This window comes from Podarcis raffonei, chromosome 10, assembly GCF_027172205.1.
Source record: "Podarcis raffonei isolate rPodRaf1 chromosome 10, rPodRaf1.pri, whole genome shotgun sequence".
NCBI classification, from domain to species: Eukaryota; Metazoa; Chordata; class Lepidosauria; order Squamata; family Lacertidae; genus Podarcis; species Podarcis raffonei.
This window is the reverse complement of record NC_070611.1, coordinates 60,120,562-60,139,531: the sequence shown is the minus strand read 5'-3', so window position 1 is coordinate 60,139,531 and position 18,970 is coordinate 60,120,562. Positions and strand designations below refer to the sequence as shown.

General features: G+C 44.1%; 1 protein-coding gene across 3 annotated transcripts in view; it reads left to right on the top strand.

The window, feature by feature from the left end:
* The first annotated feature begins 1,216 nt into the window (after positions 1 to 1,216).
* LOC128421909 (aldo-keto reductase family 1 member C3-like) overlaps positions 1,217 to 18,970 on the top strand; it is a 38,853-nt gene continuing 21,099 nt past the window's right edge. Inside the window, exons 1-9 of one of the 3 annotated variants that reach the window (XM_053405236.1) lie at positions 1,217 to 1,429; positions 4,748 to 4,915; positions 6,241 to 6,357; positions 7,388 to 7,465; positions 7,705 to 7,827; positions 9,851 to 9,960; positions 11,009 to 11,174; positions 12,025 to 12,107; positions 13,511 to 13,566. In XM_053405236.1, coding sequence (XP_053261211.1) covers positions 1,343 to 1,429; positions 4,748 to 4,915; positions 6,241 to 6,357; positions 7,388 to 7,465; positions 7,705 to 7,827; positions 9,851 to 9,960; positions 11,009 to 11,174; positions 12,025 to 12,107; positions 13,511 to 13,553 — 975 coding nt within the window. In that variant the 5' untranslated portion in view covers positions 1,217 to 1,342 and the 3' untranslated portion in view covers positions 13,554 to 13,566. Of the gene's footprint in view, positions 1,430 to 4,747; positions 4,916 to 6,240; positions 6,358 to 7,387; positions 7,466 to 7,704; positions 7,854 to 9,850; positions 9,961 to 11,008; positions 11,175 to 12,024; positions 12,108 to 13,510; positions 13,567 to 18,970 lie in introns of those variants that run through there. The other 2 variants (XM_053405240.1, XM_053405235.1) reach the window with 2 other exon arrangements.

Below are 18,970 nucleotides of genomic sequence, written 5' to 3'. Positions count from 1 at the left end.
AGAACTGGGTTTCGATTGTCTGCCACCACGACCTGAAATGACTTCTGGCCATGTTATACGCATGCATTCTATCCTCTGGAATCTGTAACAATATTCAAAATGTCCTTGCTGAAATCATTTGTTGCTACTTGCAGTCTCCCACTCAGCCCCTCCAGTAAAGGCTGAGGCTGTGGACACACTTCCTTTTAATTTGCATTCAGGCTGAGCACTGTGCACACGGCGCCACATTCCACATCCTTTATCCACCCTAACCTTTCTTATGGTGCACTGCATTCTGATGCTGTTTACTCCAAACCAGAAGATGACTATGTAAACAAACACACCCTGAGGGACAGCTCAGTTGGTACAGCATGAGACTCTAATCTCAGCATTGTGGGTTTCAGCCCCACGTTGGGCGAACGATTCCTGCATTGCAAGGGGTTGAACTAGATGATCCTCACTGTCCCTTCCAAGTCCACATTTCTATGATGCTATGATCCGGAGCACTTTTAAAGCACATGACCCCTCGAAAAGAATTCTGGGAACTGTAGTTTACCCCTCACAAAGCTCCCATTCCCAGCATCTTTAACAAATCTCAGTTCCCAGGATTCTTTGGGGAATGTTGTGCACATCAAATGTGTTCTACATGTGCTGGCAAAGATGTATGCTCCTTTCCTTCTTTACATACTTCATTGGCACTCAGAACACCAGCTTCATTGGGTTAACAGATGCCTCCACATGTTTCATTTATTATTTTGTTTTAGAGCTTTTCATTTCAATACTACAGCCTGAAGAAAAGGTCTGCCTAGCTCTTCGGCTTGGTTTTCCTATGTCTAACATTTACTGATCTAACAAAGAGGTGAAGCTTCTTGATCAAAGATTGCAATAGGCCTCTGCATTCCTTTATTGGAACGGGAAGAAGAAGAAGAAGAAGAAGAAGAAGAAGAAGAAGAAGAAGAAGAAGAAGAAGACAGCTATTTTTTTATCCTGTGAAAGCAATGCTGCTAACTCAACAATGAAAACTGCTGGTGTAGCAAGGGACATTCTGCGGAAAATTACTGATTAAAAGTTGGACATAGGTTATTTATCCTGTGAAAGCAATGCTGCTAAGTCAACAATGAAAATTATGGGGCATCAAAGGACATTCTACTGAAAGTTATTGATTAAAAGTTGGCCTTAGGTTCACTGCCTTTCTCTCTCATTTCTTCAGAGTATTTAAGCACTCCCCTCCTTTTGTGCCAACAGAAGTCATTATATTGGAAACACAAACTTCATTTTTCTCACTCGAGTTTTTCCTTTCGCCACAAGCGTGTTGATCAGTTTCAGCCTGCAGCCAAGAACGGAACAAGCACAGAAGCAGAAAATGGCACTTAGCAAAGACCGTGGCATTACAATGAATGATGGGAACAAAATCCCCGTATTGGGGTTTGGTACATATACCTCGGACACTGTAAGTAACACATTTAACTCTCAGATTGTTGTAACTTGTTTTTGAAGAGCAAAATGCCTGCCAGCTGCAGAGTGCTTCATACATTGCAAAGCACAGCACGAGGTACCTCACCCGATCTGAGAAGCCAATTGTGCATGAGAACTTCTTGGGTCACAGCAGCCAAGAATGCAACAGATGTTTTGCAGCACATAAAGCTCTGCTTCTCATTCAACAAGGGTCCTGAGCCAGCAGATTCAGGAGCACATAATGTTTTGTGCAAGACTTGGATGGTTTGTAGCTGAGAAACAGTTTCCAGTGTGAATTGCTGCAGGATTCAAAGTCCCCAGTGCAAAACTTCTAGTGATATTTTCAAAAATATTTCTATAGAACTATAAGTGCCAACTATTACCATAGTTTTGTTGGGAGTAACAATATTATCCAAAATTACCAGCCATTAGCTAACTATTCTGGACACTAACAATAAATATAGAATCAATTCTTTATCTAAACCATCTTAATTTGGTCCATATCACCAGCAATGCAAATGAAGGGATCGGTGTTGATTCTTGTTTTGTAATTAAATTAATTTATAGGAATATCATGAATCTTCCAAATAAAAGTTACCACCCAGTTTTTCAAAGCAATTTTCCTTTTTCCATTTTTCCAATTCATATATCTGCTCCATTCACATATAAAGCGAGGGGTAGAATCTATTTTATACAAAGAGATACTTGCTGACGAAGAGACTTTCTCAATCTTTTCTTGGATTTCACAAACATTTTCTCCAATTTCACAAACATTTTAACCAATTTTTAAAAAGAGCATTCTACAAACTTTGTTCCACTGTTTGAACCAAAATAACTGGCAAGAGGAGGAGGAGGAGTTTGGATTTGATATCCTGCTTTATCACCACCCAAAGGAGTCTCAAAGCGGCTAACAATCTCCTTTCCCTTCCTCCTCCACAACAAACACTCTGTGAGGTGAGTGAGGCTGAGAGACTTCAGAGAAGGGTGACTGGCCCAAGGTCACCCAGCAGCTGCATGTGGAGGAGCGGAGACGCGAACCCGGTTCACCAGATTACGAGTCCACCGCTCTTAACCACTACACCATGCTGGCTCAATCAAGTTAACTGATTGCTCATTTTCAATCCTGCATGTGAAGAGAGGCTCTGACAGACTGAACAGATGCGATTACTAGTGGATCCAACGGTCAAGAAGGCGGTTTCTGTATGGGCCGTAGAGGGAAATGAGGGGCAGATGGGGCTCATCCAGCTAGGGAGGTAGCCTATCTAGGAGAAGGAAAACTCTGCTCTTGAACCTCTGCTGCCTTGCGGGATTTCTTCAGGAGAAGAAAAGGAGTAAACGCTACACAACTCTGGGCTGGAGTTCCTAAGTTCCATTGCATGCCTCCTTCTGGCAACTCCTGCAGCCAAGCTGGTGCCAAATGTATTACTCTGCGTTCCTTTGGATCACATCAGTGAGGATGAGAGAGAGGCCTTTTCATCTGGGCAGCCCAGGACCTCTATACCCACTGCCCAGGCTTGCACCCCAGGGAAGTCACTTTGGTGCTGCTAACACAGCAATTTTTACTTTCCCCCGGAGGCACACTCCATTGTCTCTAGAGACAGACAGATGCCAAGAAGGATGGAGGGGTTCACATCATTGACTTGCTTCTCCCACGGCCATAGCCTTGGATTCCAGCAGAAATCAGGCTGGGCTCCATCTCTCAGCTGCCCAGCCTGCTTTCTGCTTCCAACTCCTGGATCTCTCTCTCACACACACCCTAGTTTTTGTCTTTCTAACTAGCCACCCATTTGCCCTCTGGCACAGAGCTGCTTCATTTATTTCCTTAACATTCCATACTTAAGGGGCCATTGCCAAGAGACTTGCATACCTATTCCAGCAATTGGTTCCTTCTTATATCCAGAGTTAGAAGGAATTCAGACATAGAGCCAAAACCCCACTCACATCAAATTTTTACACACACACCATTAAATATTTCATTTTTTCACAATAATGTGTGTGTGTGTGTGTGTACAGTAACACCATCAACATAACATAAAAGCCAAACCAAAACATGGGGTACATTTTATTGTATTGTCAGCTATGAAACGGTAAGGTACTGTGCATACATAATAGGTTCACTAATTAATTAGTAGTCTCCATAGAGATACATGTGTTATAGGGGGTTGCAATAACTCTGCTGACTTATTGATGTGATCCTGAAACTCCTAAAAATTGTCTCTCTTTGCTTGACCATTAATAAATCCATGAAAAAATCTGGCATGTTTGGGTCAAGCACTCAGAAATTGCTATTTCCCAAACATGTGCATACTGTCAGGAGCTCAGCCTACACTCGAGTAGGACCCTGGCAGAGACACATGCCCGACTGGCATGGTCCCTCCCTCCTGGTCGATCGTTTGGGAGCTTCAAAAGCTTTCTTCTGCCTGAACATCACAGAGACCGATGCCAACCAACACCGGCACACTTAGGGATCTGCAGAGTTTGCGCAACTTGAGCAACAGACCTCAGCAACTCAACATTTTGGCTAATCCACTTTATTTAGATATAAACACACACGGAGCACTGCAACATGGCACCCTCTCTCTCTAGCATCAGACATCAAAAAGAAAAAGGACAATAGTCCCACTTCACAGAACACAGTAACACAAACATCCTGTCTCTGTCACTTCCCACTCTGTGGAGTCAAAACACATACCGTCATGTGAAAGACAACAATCCTAGGACTGCAATCATGGAGCAGGAATTCTAACACATATCACGAACACAAGATTAGATTCCATCCTGTTTCGCACCTGGCAGCTATCTAGGAGCACCCGTTTTAATTTCCCATAGTGCCTTGGTGTGTACTGGCAGAGGGATTGTGGGAAATTAAAATGGCAACTCACCACCTTGCAACTTTGATTGGAGCCCTGTTGTCATTGCTGGTCAGAGCCACCTTGCCTCATGAAAGAGATCCCACGAGAGGACCCAGGCATCAGCAGGGATGGATCTAGACACATCAAAGAAGCGTTTCAGTATAAAGTGCTGTAAATTTAAACAGGGAAAACAGGTAGAGAAAAACAGGACTCCATTTCGCCATCTGGTGGCACAATGTTATATCGCACATGCAACACATACTGTATACATAAATTGCTTTTTCTTTACGCTTTTTCTTTTCCTTTGATGTGTTTAGATCCAGCCTAGCCGAGTCCCTGAGACTCAGGTCTAGTTTGAAAATGTCCACCGATACTCAGTGTTACTTACAGGTACCCTCTGATATTAATTTCCCCAATGAAGCAGAGACCTTGACTAACCTTTTCACTTTTTCAACCGACAGGTTCCAAAAAGTAAGTGTGAGGAGGCTACAAAGATAGCAATAGAATTCGGCTTCCGTCTTATTGATAGTGCATATGTATACGAGACAGAGGAGCACATGGGGCGGGCCATTCGTGCGAAGATTGCAGACGGAACAATAAAAAGGGAAGACATTTTCTACACTGGAAAAGTGAGTGAGTTTGGCATTTTTTTAAAAAAAGAGTGGTACCAGTGGTACCTCTGGTTACGTACTTAATTCGTTCCGGAGGTCCGTTCTTAACCCGGAACTGTTCTTAACCTGAGGTACCAATTTAGCGAATTGGGCCTCCCGCTACCAACGCGCCACTGGTGCACGATTTTTGTTCTCATCCTGAGGTAAAGTTCTTAACCCGAGGTACTACTTCCGGGTTAGCAGAATCTGTAACTTGAAGTGTTTGTAACCCGAGGTGTCTGTAACCCGAGGTACGACAGTAAAATATAGCGCCTGCATTTTTTATTTTTTATTTTAAAGGGTAGAATATAGTGCCTGCATCGTGATGCAGTTACATATTTCACAGTCATTATTTAACAAAATCAGAGCAAAATGCCTCTCCCTATATAAACCTACCCAGATTTTGTGTTCATCCTCTGAGGCTCTTCTTTGTATGCCTCCTCCATGTGAGGCTCGGAGGGCGGCAAAACGAGAACGGGGCCTTTTCTGCATGGCTCCCCATTTGGGGAGTGCTCTCTGCAGGAAGGCTCATTATACACCTCAAGGCGCCAGGCAAATATGTTCCTCTTCAACCAGGCCTTGGGCTCACTAATATTCTATAGCCTTTTTGAACATGTTTTTGCCAGGGGCGGAGGAAGGTGGGGTGCAGTGGGTGCAGACCACCCCAGGTGTCACCACTGACGGGGGTGACAAAATGTCGGGCAGCACTCACCGCGGGGCCTGCAGCATGCCTGATCCACACATCTCTCCGAGCAGCATCCTACGCCGCTGGTTATTGGAAGGAGGGATTCCTGTGTTGTTTCTTCTGAGACTTCCCAAGAGTTGCTCTAAGACTTTTAACTCAAGCCCCTAACTCAAGATTTGTAAATATATAGCTGCCAAATGACAGAGATAAAATATTGCGGCTGATAAAAGCTAATAAAAGACTGATAAAAATAATAAAAACTGCATCAAGTGATACGGAGCTCAAGTCGATGCTACCACCAACGATGCCATCTTTGGTTCAGGAGGTAGGCTGTATGAATTGTGTATTGCTTTGTAATGATTTGTTGGGTCTCTGGACCATAATAAAGATTGATGATGATGATTTATTTGTGCTTCGATCTTGTGCTTCTATCTTGTGAACTGCTCCAAGATCTTTTGATGACGGGCAATATATAAATTTCATAAATAAATGGTAAATATAAATGGTAAAAATACTGTGATGTGTACACCAGAATAGTCATCTGCTACAGCTATATGGTCCCGAGACCCAAAAACTCTATGGCTGTGTGAAAATATAAATCTCTTTATATTTTTGACAGCTTTGGAGTACCTTCCACCGCCCTGAGCTAGTTAGGAAATGCTTAGAAGAATCCCTGAAGAAACTCCAGTTTGACTACATGGATCTGTTCTTAATGCACAATCCATGTTCTATGAAGGTAAATAATGTCATAATGCAAGTATTGAGTACGATATTTGAATTGGGGGGAGGAGGGGGGAGAGTCTACTAAAATTTTGATTCCCTGAAGGAACATTGGGAATTGTCATTTCCTAGAGATGCTGACAGTTCTCTGCTAGAACATATCTTAATCAAGGATTGATCGCTCCCAGATTTTGGGGGGGGAAACCATGCCAGTTAAATAAAACATCTGCATATACTGATGACATTAACTACATGGGCATCACAAGAAAGAAATGATGTGCAGAGCAGGATTTGGCAACTGAGCGAGGGAAGAAAAAAGGGGTTGGAGAGATGGGGAGACAGACCTGTGCAAAGAAAGAAGACAGTTTGTTCTATGGGGCACAGAAACAAATTAAAGCATATTTGGAGAACCTGTGGCCTTCCAGATGTTCCTCAGTTGCAACTCCTATCATCCCTGATCATTGTCCTTGCTGGCTGCAGCTGATGGGACTTGGAGGACAGCAAAGCCTGGAGATCCACTGATTCCCCACCTCTGCATTAAAAGAGACAATACTGAGTTAATATTGCAACAGGGGGATGCTGGTGGAGATGTAGTTCTTGGGCTTGCCGATCAGAAGCTCCCATTGCTCTGCCCCAGCTTCTGCCAACCTAGCAGTTAGAAATCACACCAGTGCAAGTAGATAAATGAGTACCGTTGCAGCGGGAAAGTAAATGGTGTTTCCGTGTGCTCTGGTTTCCGTCATGGTATTCTGTTGTAACAGAAGAGGTTTAGTCATGCTGGCCACATGACCCGGAAAGCTGTCTGAGGACAAATGCCGGCTATCTTGGTCTGGAAGCAAGATGAGCGCCATAACCCCATAGTCACCTTTGACTGGACTTAACTGTCTAGGGGTCCTTTACCTTTACCTTTACCTAATATTTCACCATAAGTATTTTTTCCTGGATAAAGTAAACTTTATCCCTCTTGAATAAACAAGAATGTGAAATGTGGTGCTTGTGAACTTCTAGGCCTGAAATGCACTTATTCCCTCCGCCTCCTTTTCTAGCCTGGACCAGATTTATTTCCCATGGGAGAAGACAAAAAATTGATTTTTGACAACGTAGATCTTCAGAAGACATGGGAGGTAGGTGCCTGGGATTAGCAAATCCATCCCTTGAGTCATTCAGATACAGAGCACAGTAGCCTTCCACCAGAGGAGGCATGTCCAGAACAATGACTCACACAATGGCTCCTATGAGAGCTGGTGCATTATTGCACACTCTTGGGAGTATATGAGTTAGCCTCCAATCTTAATCTGGGGGTGTGTGGCCCCAGCTATTCAACAAACACCACTCAACAAACATGTCATGTTTTCTTTGCCAGGCAATGGAGGCGTGCAAAGATGCTGGCTTGGTGAGGTCCATCGGAGTGTGCAGCTTCACCCGTAAGCAGCTGGAAATGATCCTGAACAAGCCAGGATTGAAATACAAGCCAGTGATTAACCAGGTCAAGTGTGATTACTTTTTTAAGGGGTTTGTTCCAAGCATGATTGAAAGTTTATTTATTTAAGCTCTTTTGTGAGAGGACCTTTGTTTTGATGAACACAGCCATTCCCTGAAAAAACTTGCTTAAGGTTATAAGCTTGCAGACCAAGTCACAGTTGTGGGGTAGACTCCCCTAAATTCCTGGAACCAGTATTAAAGACTTCTGAATCCTCAGACAAAAGAAGTCTGGAGAAGTCCAAAATGTTTGGAACAAGCATTTCAGGTAGAAGGAGGCCTGCAAGCAGTCAGTGTCAGGATCATCCTACACGCAAGTAGGACTCCGTTAGAGACACATGCCCGACTGGCATGTTCTCTCCCTCCTGGTCAGTCGTTCGGGAGCTTCAAGAGCTTTCTCCAGCCCAAACATCACAGAGACTGATATCAAGAGGCATCAGCACACTTAGGAACAGCAGAGTGTTAGCAATTCGCGTGACAGACTCAGGAGCGCAGCATTTTGGCTAAACTACTTTATTAACATATCATACACTTGGAGCATTCTGACTCAGTTCCTTCTTCATCAGCATCAAACAGCAAAGAGAGAAAACAAAGGACAATAGTCCTACATCACGGAACACAGTACATGTAATACGAAACATCCCATCTCTGTCACTTCTCACACTGTGGATTGGAAACATACACCGTCATGTGATAAAACCAATCCCATGACTGCAAGCACAGGGCAAGAATCCTAACAGTCAGGGCCCACAAAGCCTCTTGTGGGGACTCTGGAAGTTCTCAAGTGGGGAGAGAAGGGCCTTTGAGTTAGGCATCTGGGCAAAGCTGTTGCACCCAAGCAGCCCTGATTCACTTGGGCACTGGTGTATATTATGTAACCAAATGAGACCAGAGCACGCTAGTCCAGGGCATACAATCTGGTAGCTAAGCAGGAGTGATGGACTGACAATGAGATGTGTGCAGCCGTGATCTCCCCGTACCACAGAGACAGTGGTCCAGATAGTCCCACTTAAACCATGGCTTCTTTCTACCCTCTGCCCAGTACTGATGCGCTATCCAATTCATATATGGCAGTAGACGGGGCACCCCAGACAATTAGTTCTTATGCCCCCCATACTTTCCACGATTGCTGAGCCACAATGATGACTTGAAGAAAAGACACTTTTCAAAATCCATTTACACAGGGAGGATTACTGAAAACTATACCATTACTTCCTTACATATGAGAAAAGACTGCTCCCTTAAATAGAAGCATTGCCACCCAACCCCATCCCACTCCCCACTCCCCTCTTTCCCTGTCTTTTCTTCCCAACCTCACACTGTATGTAACACTAATGTCTCACAACAAATGAAACTGATCTGTAGAAAATGCAACTTGAAAAAAGAGACAATGCACATATTTTCGTAAACTAAGAAATCTTTAATAAAAACAACAACAACAACAACAACAACAACAACAACAACAACAACTGCCCTCTTTGAAAAGTCTTGTGCCCTTCTTCCCCTAATTTTATTTTCTGATGTCTCCACTGCCCAATTTGATTGGAAATTTCAGTTTATTGAGACCCTGATAAAGCAGAGTCCCAGATCATCTGCTCAGCTTGATGGAAAGCCAGGCATATCCCCCATCAGGCCTTTTTGCTCAACGTAGACAATTCAGAGACTGAGTGGGCAGAAATAGAGACACTGCAGGCAGGACAGTGTGCCCAGAATATTTCTTCTTTGGGTATAATGACTCAACAGGGCTGGAGTGACAGGAGACTGAGGGGGAATAAGCCCTGTCCCCCATCTTCGGTTAACACATATTTCATGGACGAGGAGCGTGGCAATGGAAACCACAAAAGCAAGAATGGTCCTCTAATGATTCTGATGCATCAGAAAACACAACACACTTTAAGAATGGTAACAGTTGGATATTTCAAGAAACAATAGCATTGATCTGCTTTTCTGTCTTTCCTTTATTTCACAGTAGTTTTTGTTTCATCTGAATTCTCACTTTTGGGTTGTGTTGGGGGATTTTGAATCTGCAGGTTGAATGCCAGCCTTATCGGAACCAAAGCATGCTGCTGGACTTCTGCAAGTCAAACAATATCATCCTAGAAGGATATTGTGTCCTGGGATCCCAAAGGGACCCAAGATGGTAAGAGATGAAGCCAAAATGTTTGGGGACCATCTCAGGCAACACCTAGGCCGACTATTCCCCAGCATCTACATCAGCTCTTTAGGCTGCATTCTGGGTCCCACAATTAATAAAGATCCTCATTTTGGATACCAGCACCAGGGCCTTTTATGTAGTGGCCCCACATTTTGAGAAATCATTCCACAGAGAGATCTACAGAGCTCTTCCCCTCCCATTTTAGACATTCTCAGAAACCTTGCAACCCCCCCCAAAAAATACTGATTGTTCTTCAGCAAAGAAAAAGACCTCTCTTTTGTGCATGGATGCTACCATTTTGGCTGCAGAATGATCCACGTGCAAAGTATGAGATTGTGATTTATTCGGAGAAGAGCACTATACAAAAACTTGTCAATATCCTTATTAAACTGTGGGATACAGAACTTGACACAGTATTCCAGGTGAAGTCTGACCAGTGCATAATAAAAAAGGTAAAGGGACCCCTGACCATTAGGTCCAGTCGTGGCTGACTCTGGGGTTGCGGCGCTCATCTCGCTTTATTGGCCGAGGGAGCCAGCATACAGCTTCCGGGTCATGTGGCCAGCCTGACTAAGCCGCTTCTGGTGAACCAGAGCAGCGCACGGAAACGCCGTTTACCTTCCCACCGGAGCGGTACCTATTTATCTACTTGCACTCTGACGTGCTTTTGAACTGCTAGGTTGGCAAGAGCAGGGACAGAGCAACAGGAGCTCACCCCGTCGGGGGGATTCGAACCGCCGACATTCTGATCGGCAAGTCCTAGGCTCTGTGGTTTAACCCACAGCACCACCTGCGTCCCAATTCCCTCGATCGGAACACTATACTTCTGCTGAAGCAGCCTAGAATAGCGTTAGCTTCTCTTCCTGCTGCATCACACTGTGACTCATGTTAAGCTTGGGGTCTACAAAGACCCCTAGATCCTTTTCATATATACTGCTGTCAAGCCAAGTGCCCCTCATCCTATATTTGTGCATGTATTTTTGTGCATCTTCACACCAGAAACACACCTTCTCTCCTTATTGCTCTCCAACAGGTGCAATACAGATGCTCCTCCCCTGCTTGAAGACCCTCTGTTGGTTGCGATCGCCAAGAAGTACAACAAAAGCCCAGCTCTCGTGGCTATTCGCTACCAACTGCAGCGCGGCCTGGTGGTCCTAGTGAAAGCCGACACCAGAGAGCAAATTGAGGAAGACATCCAGGTAAAGCAGCATATATTAATCCATTAAAAAACAATACTGAAAAAGCACATCACTTGAACACTGTGATCTCACGGGTCACATAACTGGTGCTGGGGTACGGGAGCGAAGATGCACATCTAATCCACCATGAATTTGTTTATTGTTTAAAGCTATTCAAGTTGCTGGCTGTCACTGCCTCCCATGGGAGCAAGTTTGGTAGTTTAGCTATACACTGCATAATAATAATAATAATAATAATAATAATAATAATAATAATAATAATAATAATAATTAATAATAATAAATTATTTATACGCCGTCCATCTGGCTGGGTTTCCCCAGCTACTCTTTGCGGCTCCCAACAGAATGTTTAAAGCACAATAAAACATCAAACATTAAAAACTTCCCTAAACAGGGCTGCCTTCAGATGTCTTCTAAAAGTCAGATAGTTGTTTATTTCCTTCACATCTGATGGGAGGACATTCCACAGGGTGGGTGCCACTACCAAGAAGGCACAGCTGTGAGTACTGAAGAAGTACTCAACTATATTTGCTGGAGTATGACCTCCCTCATTCCTGACCATTGGACATGATGGCTGAGACTGATGGGGAGTTGGAGTCCATCCACATCTGGGGGGTCACAGTTTCCCCACTCCTGTTCTATTGCAAACCTACATTACTATCCATATAAAATTTCCTCAGTGGGAGGACATCTGGACTGAAGCTGTTAAATGAAGGAATTCAACTTTGGAAGGTGGTAGCAAAGTTCACATTGGTTTCTCTGTGGCTGGAAAAAGGTGCACAGCTCTGAGGTGCAAAAAGAAGACATGATTAAAAAGCACCTCAGCATTATTTTTTTCTCCTCCTGACAGGCATTTACTTTCCAGCTGTCTGAGGAGGATATGAAATCCATTGATGGCCTTCACAAAAACATGAGCTATATAAAAGCGGAAGCGTAAGTCATATTTAAATAGTATGCATATGAATACTTAAAAGTTATTCATGCAAGAATTTATACTGCGAGAGCAAAAGGAAGAAGAGATCTAGCATCCATCTCTTCTCTTCATAGAGAATTAGGTGAAATTATAGAAGCAATTACTGTGGATACTTTGTACCAAATCGTATGGACAAGTGTCCATGCCATAGAATTGTAGAGTTGGGAGGGACCACGGGGGTCATCTAGTCCAGCCCCCTGCAATGCAGGAATCTTTTGCCCAGCGCGGGGCTCAAACCCATGGCCCCGAGATTAAGAGTTCCATCCACTCCCAACTGAGCTATCCCAGACAGTCTTGAAAAAGTGCCGTTTCTGACAAAATGTAATGTTTGGGGTGGACTTCTAAACTCCCCATAATTTACCCCTTGGTAATTCAGGATCTTCTTCTAGTATAAAAAGCCAGTTGTAGCTGATATGGTTGCTCGAGAGCAGACAGGCAAGACTCCGACCTGTCTTTTCCAGCTTTTATTCTTAGTGCAAACTATTTACAATAAAGAGCATCGTAAATTCATGCCTGGCTCAATCGCTAGCAGAATCTGGGAGTGGTCGGTCCTTGTACCTCCCCCAGCATAACAGTCGCGTGACCCCCAACCTTCTCCACCCCTCCCTGCACCGAAACCTACTGCGCAAAATGGGCGCTGGCAAAGGGGTACTTCCCTCCTCTCCTGTTTGCTCAGGCTCATTGTTGAGGCTCTCCCTAGAATCCCCTGGTCGCTGCACCTCCTCTCCGCTGGAGGTGAGGGTTTCCTCCTTGCCGGAGGAGGAACTGCTTCGCAAGATTTTCAGAAGTTCCTTATACCACAACTGCCCTTCCACCTCTCGCCTCTGAGCTGATGGCAGTTCCCTGACATCGCCCGGCAGTTGCTCTGTGCTTTGAAACCAGGCTTCCAAATACCCTTGAGACCAATGCCATACAATGATGTGCAGACATTCTCAGGAGCATTTGATGGGGGGGGGAGATGGCTGCCTCATGCATTACTGCCAGTAAGGGACTCCCAAAACAGCATTTGTCCTTCTGCCCCTACCTGAAAGTCTCAAAAAGACGCTGGGGAAGAGGGGAGAGACCTTTGACCCAACCCTTTTGTACCACTTTGATCAGCAAGCAGGGCTGTGTTCATCATCTAGGGGTTATTTTCTCTAGTGAGAAGACGGACATATGATCATCCCGATATTGCAAATGGTGGACCATTTTTACTTTCAGCCTCCCAGATTTTCAGCAGGGTGGGCATTTGATGGCAAACTCAGGGAGCTTACAATGCACTGTGTGAAATGGTCTCATGAGGCAATGGCTGGCAACAGATCAATTTTTGTTGCTTGTACATCTTCCACACCCTGAGTGTTGACTCTCTTTACTTTTGTTTCAGATTTGCTGATCACCCAGAGTATTACTCAGCAGATGTGGAATAAGGACTCGTCTCCCATATCTGATTTATGCCCTTCTGAACCCGGGTCCTTTTCCATGGAAAAGGAGTTCCATCCACTCCCAACTGAGTGGAAAACACTGGGCAAATCTGTGAATATCAGTTGCACCCAGCTTCTCATTTTCCACTCTTCAGTTCCTGAAATCTCCATATCAGTTTGGGATGAAAAGAAAATCTCTTGAAAATTCATCATTGATTTCTCCTACCGTACTCATTTTTCTTTGCACTTTTGGCTAAAATAAAGCATTTTTGCATCGTGTTACTAGTATATGCTCTTTAATGCATGCTTTACCCCACTATATGCATTTTTGTAATGGTTCTGTACCTGAACAACTGCATCACAAAATTCAGAGAATTGCCACTTTCTCAGGATAACTGCATTTTGATTTGCATATTGGTTCAAGAAGTGTGAGCTGTGTAGTTTCACATTAAAATGTGAACAAAATTTAACTCCTTCTCCACCCCTTGTTGTTGTTTAGTAGTGTCCAACTCTTTGTGACCCCATGGACCAGAGCACGCCAGGCACTCCTGTCTTCCACTGCATCCCGCAGTTTGGTCAAACTCATGCTGGTAGCTTCGAGAACACTATCCAACCATCTCGTCCTCTGTTGTCCCCTTCTCCTTGTGCCCTCCATATTTCCCAACATCAGGGTCTTTTCCAGGGAGACTTCTCTTCTCATGAGGTGGCCAAAGTATTGCAGCCTCAGCTTCACGATCTGTCCTTCCAGTGAGCACTCAGGGCTGATTTCCTTAAGAATGGAGAGATTTGATCTTCTTGCAGTCCATGGGACTCTCAAGAGTCTCCTCCAGCACCATAATTCAAAAGCATAAATTCTTCAGCGATCAGCCTTCTTTATGGTCCAGCTCTCACTTCCATTCATCACTACTGGAAAAACCATAGCTTTGACTATACGGACCTTTTTGTCAAGGTGATGTCTCTGCTTTTTAAGATGCTGTCTAGGTTTGTCATTGCTTTTCTCCCAAGAAGCAAGCATCTTTTAATTTCGTGGCTGCTGTCACCATCTACAATGATCATGGAGCCCAAAAAGTAAAATCTCTCACTGCCTCTATTTCTTCCCCTTCTATTTGCCAGGAGGTGATGGGACCAGTGGCCATGATCTTCGTTTTTTTGATGCTGAGTTTCAGACCATATTTTGCGCTCTCCTCTTTCACTCTCATTAAAAGGTTCTTTAATTCCTCCTCACTTTCTGCCATCAAGGTTGTGTCATCTGCATATCTGAGGTAGTTGATATTTCTTCCGGCAATCTTAATTCTGGCTAGGGATTCATCCAGCCCAGCCTTTCGCATGATGAATTCTGCGTATAAGTTAAATAAGCAGGGAGACAATATACAGCCTTGCCGTACTCCTTTCCCAATTTTGAACCAATCAGTTGTTCCCTATCCAGTTCTAACTGTAGCTTCTTGTCCCACATAGAGATTTCTCAGGAGATAGATGAGGTGATCAGGCACTCCCATTTCTTTAAGAACTTGCCATAGTTTGCTGTGGTTGACACAGTCAAAGGCTTTTGCATAGTCAATGAAGCAGAAGTAGATGTCTTTCTGGAACTCTCTAGCTTTCTCCATAATCCATCGCATGTTTGCAATTTGGTCTCTGGTTCCTGTGCCTCTTCTAAATCCAGCTTGCACTTCTGGGAGCTCTCGGTCCACATACTGCTTGAGCCTTCCTTGTAGAATTTTAAGCATAACCTTGCTAGCATGTGAAATGAGTGCAATTGTGCGGTAATTGGAGCATTCTTTGGCACTGCCCTTCTTTGGAATTGGGATGTAGACTGATCTTCTCCAATCCTCTGGCCACTGCTGAGTTTTCCAAACTTGCTGGCATATTGAGTGTAGCACCTTAACAGCATCATCTTTTAAAATTTTAAATAGTTCAGCTGGAATACCATCACTTCCACTGGCCTTGTTATTTGCAGTGCTTTCTAAGGCCCATTTGACTTCACTCTCCAGGATGTCTGGCTCAAGGTCAGCAACCACACTACCTGGGGTGTACGAGCCATCCATATCTTTCTGGTATAATTCCTCTGTGTATTCTTGCCACCTCTTCTTGATGTCTTCTGCTTCTGTTAGGTCCTTACCACTTTTGTCCTTTATTATGGTAATCTTTGCACAAAATGTTCCTTTCATATCTCCAATTTTCTTGAACAGATCTCTGGTTCTTCCCATTCTGTTGTTTTTCTCTATTTCTTTGCATTGCTTGTTTAAGAAGGCCTTCTTGTCTCTCCTTGCTATTTTTTGGAAATCTGCATTCAATTTCCTGTATCTTTCACTATCTCCCTCACATTTTGCTTGCCTCCTCTCCCCTGCTATTTGTAAGGCCTCGTTGGACAACCACTTTGCTTTCTTGCATTTCCTTTTCATTGGGATGGCTTTCGTTGCTGCCTCCTGTATAATGTTGTGAGCCTCCATCCATAGTTCTTCAGGCACTCTGTCCACCAAATCTAAATCCTTAAACCTGTTCCTCACTTCCACTGTGTATTCGTACGGGATTTGATTTAGATTGTATCTTACCGGCCCAGTGGTTTTTCCTACTTTCTTCAGTTTAAGCTTGAATTTTGCTATAAGAAGCTGGTGATCTGAGCCACAGTCAGCTCCAGGTCTTGTTTTTGCTGACTGTATAGAGCTTCTCATCTTTGGCTGCAAAGAATATAATCAATCTGATTTTGATGCTGCCCATCTGGTGATGTTCATGTGTAGGGATGTCTCTTGTGTTGTTGGAAAAGCGTGTTTGTGATGACCAGCTTGTTCTCTTGACAGAACTCTATTAGCCTTTGCCCTGCTTCGTTTTGATCTCCAAGGCCAAACTTGCCAGTTGTTCCTTTTATCTCTTGATTCCCTACTTTAGCATTCCAATCCCCTATAATGAGAAGAACATCCTTGTTTGGTGTCATTTCTAGAAGGTGTTGTAAGTCTTCATAGAATTGGTCAATTTCAGTTTCTTCAGCACCAGTAGTTGGTGCATAAACTTGGATTACTGTGATGTTAAAAAGTCTGCCTTGGATTCGTATCGAGATCATTTTATCATTTTTGAAATTGCATCCCAGTACAGCTTTCGCCACTCTTTTGTTGACTATGAGGGCCACTCCATTTCTTTTATGGGTTTCTTGCCCACAGTAGTAGATATGATGGTCATCCGAACTGAATTCGCCCATTCCCGTCCATTTTAGTTCACTGATGCCCAGGATGTCAATATTTATTCTTGCCATCTCATTTTTGACCACATCCAACTTACCCAAGTTCATGGTTCTTACATTCCAGGTTCCTATGCAATATTGTTCTTTACAGCATTGGACTTTCCTTTCGCTTCCAGGCATATCCGCAACTAAGCGACCTTTCGGCTTTGGCCCAGCCGCTTCATCAGCTCTGAATCTACTTGGACTTGTCCTCCGCTCTTCCTCAGTAGCATGTTGGACGCCTTCCAACCTGAGGGGCTCATCTTCCAACGTGATATCTTTTATATGCCTGTTGTCTTTGTCCATGGAGTTTTCTTGGCAGGGATACTGGAGTGGCTTGCCGATTCCTGCTCCAGGTGGATCATGTTTGGTCAAAACTCTCCACTATGACCTGTCCGTCTTGGGTGGCCATGCACGGCATAGTTCATAGCTTCTCTGAGTTATTCAAGCCCCTTCGCCAGGGCAAGGCAGTGATCCATGAAGGGGCCTCCATCCCTAGTTCTCCCTAATGTGTCAAACAGCAGTTACAAGGGGGTGAGTCGTATATTGAAAATAGCACAGGGGGGGGGGAGGATTTACTTTCATAAAAAGAAGCAGCTGCATAGCCTGAGATTTATTGCCAAGATGATTTGAAATAACTTCAGAAAATGAGAAGAGCCTGCTGAATCAGGCCACTGGCCCATCTAGTCCAGCAACCTGTTCTCACAGTGGCCAACCAGATGTCTGTGGGAAGGAGGACACGAGGGGAAACTTCTAAATTACAAAGTCGCTGCTTCCACTTCTGAGGAAGGAATGGGCAGGAATGACCATTGCTGGCTCTGAGGTCCTCTGCTGGCTGTGAGGAGGAAAGAGAACTGGGAAGGATATTGAGCAACAGAATAATCTGGCCTATATTAAGAAATTTAGTGCTTGGTACGCTTATCTGCCCCCCTCCCACTTTGATTTTCAGGCACCTTATTTGTCTACCTTAACCATTCCAAAACTTGTGCGGGCCTTTACACTGGCCAGACTAAATATGTTACCATCAGCTGTTCTTGAAGGTAGATATCAAAAAATTTCATTCGAGAACCGGCTCTGCCCCTGTGGAGCTGGTTACGTGGAGACTGTGTCACACGTTCTCTTGTCCTGCTCCCTGTATAAAGATCTCAGGGATGAGACCATCACACCGCTACTATCTGCCATCCCGGGCCGCTCTTGTGAAGCCAAGTTGTTCTCACTGCTAGCCGACCAGAGCAGCTCGACAACAGAGAAGGTTGCCAGGTTTGTCGAGAGAGCAATGAGACTTAGAGCTGCTGTCTGAATGACATCAGTGTCGTCACCTGGATTCCTTGCCTAGGATCTTATTATTATTATCATTACCTCTGCCAAGTTTTAAGTACTGAGATTATTTTATGATAACTATTTCCGTAATGTATTTTTGTTTTTGTCTGTCCTTCGATGCAATGGCTTGTTGGCTATGCAAATAAAGTCTAGTCTATTCTATTCTATTTTATTCTATTCTATTCTATTCTATTCTATTAAACATTAAAAGCTTCCCTAAACAGGGTTGTCTTCAAATGTCTTCTAAAAATCTGGTAGTTGTTTTTCTCTTTGACATCTGGTCGGAGGGCAGGACATGATGGGAAACTTCTAAATTACAAAGTCGCTGCTTCCACTTCTGAGGAAGGGATGGGCAGGAATGACCATTGCTGGCTCTGAGATCCTCTGCTGGCTGTGAGGATTTAAGGGCACAGGGTTTTGATTGTCTGCCACCTCAACCTGAAATGACTTCTGACCATGTTATACGCATGCATTCTATCCTCTGGAATCTGTAACAATATTCAAAATGTCCTTGCCGAAATCATTTGTTGCTACTTGCTGTCTCCCACTCAGCCCCTCCAGTAAAGGCTGAGGCTGTGGACACGCTTCCTTTTAATCTGCATTCAGGCTGAGCACTGTACACACGGCGCCACATTCCACATCCTTTATCCACCCTAACCTTTCTTATGGTGCACTGCATTCTGATGCTGTTTACTCCAAACCAGAAGATGACTGTGTAAACAAACACACCTGAGGGACAGCTCAGTTGGTACAGCATGAGACTCGAATCTCAGCATTGTGGGTTTGGGCCCCACGGTGGGCGAACGATTCCTGCATTGCAAGGGGTTGAACTAGATGATCCTCACTGTTCCTTCCAAGTCCACATTTCTATGATGCTATGATCCGGAGCACT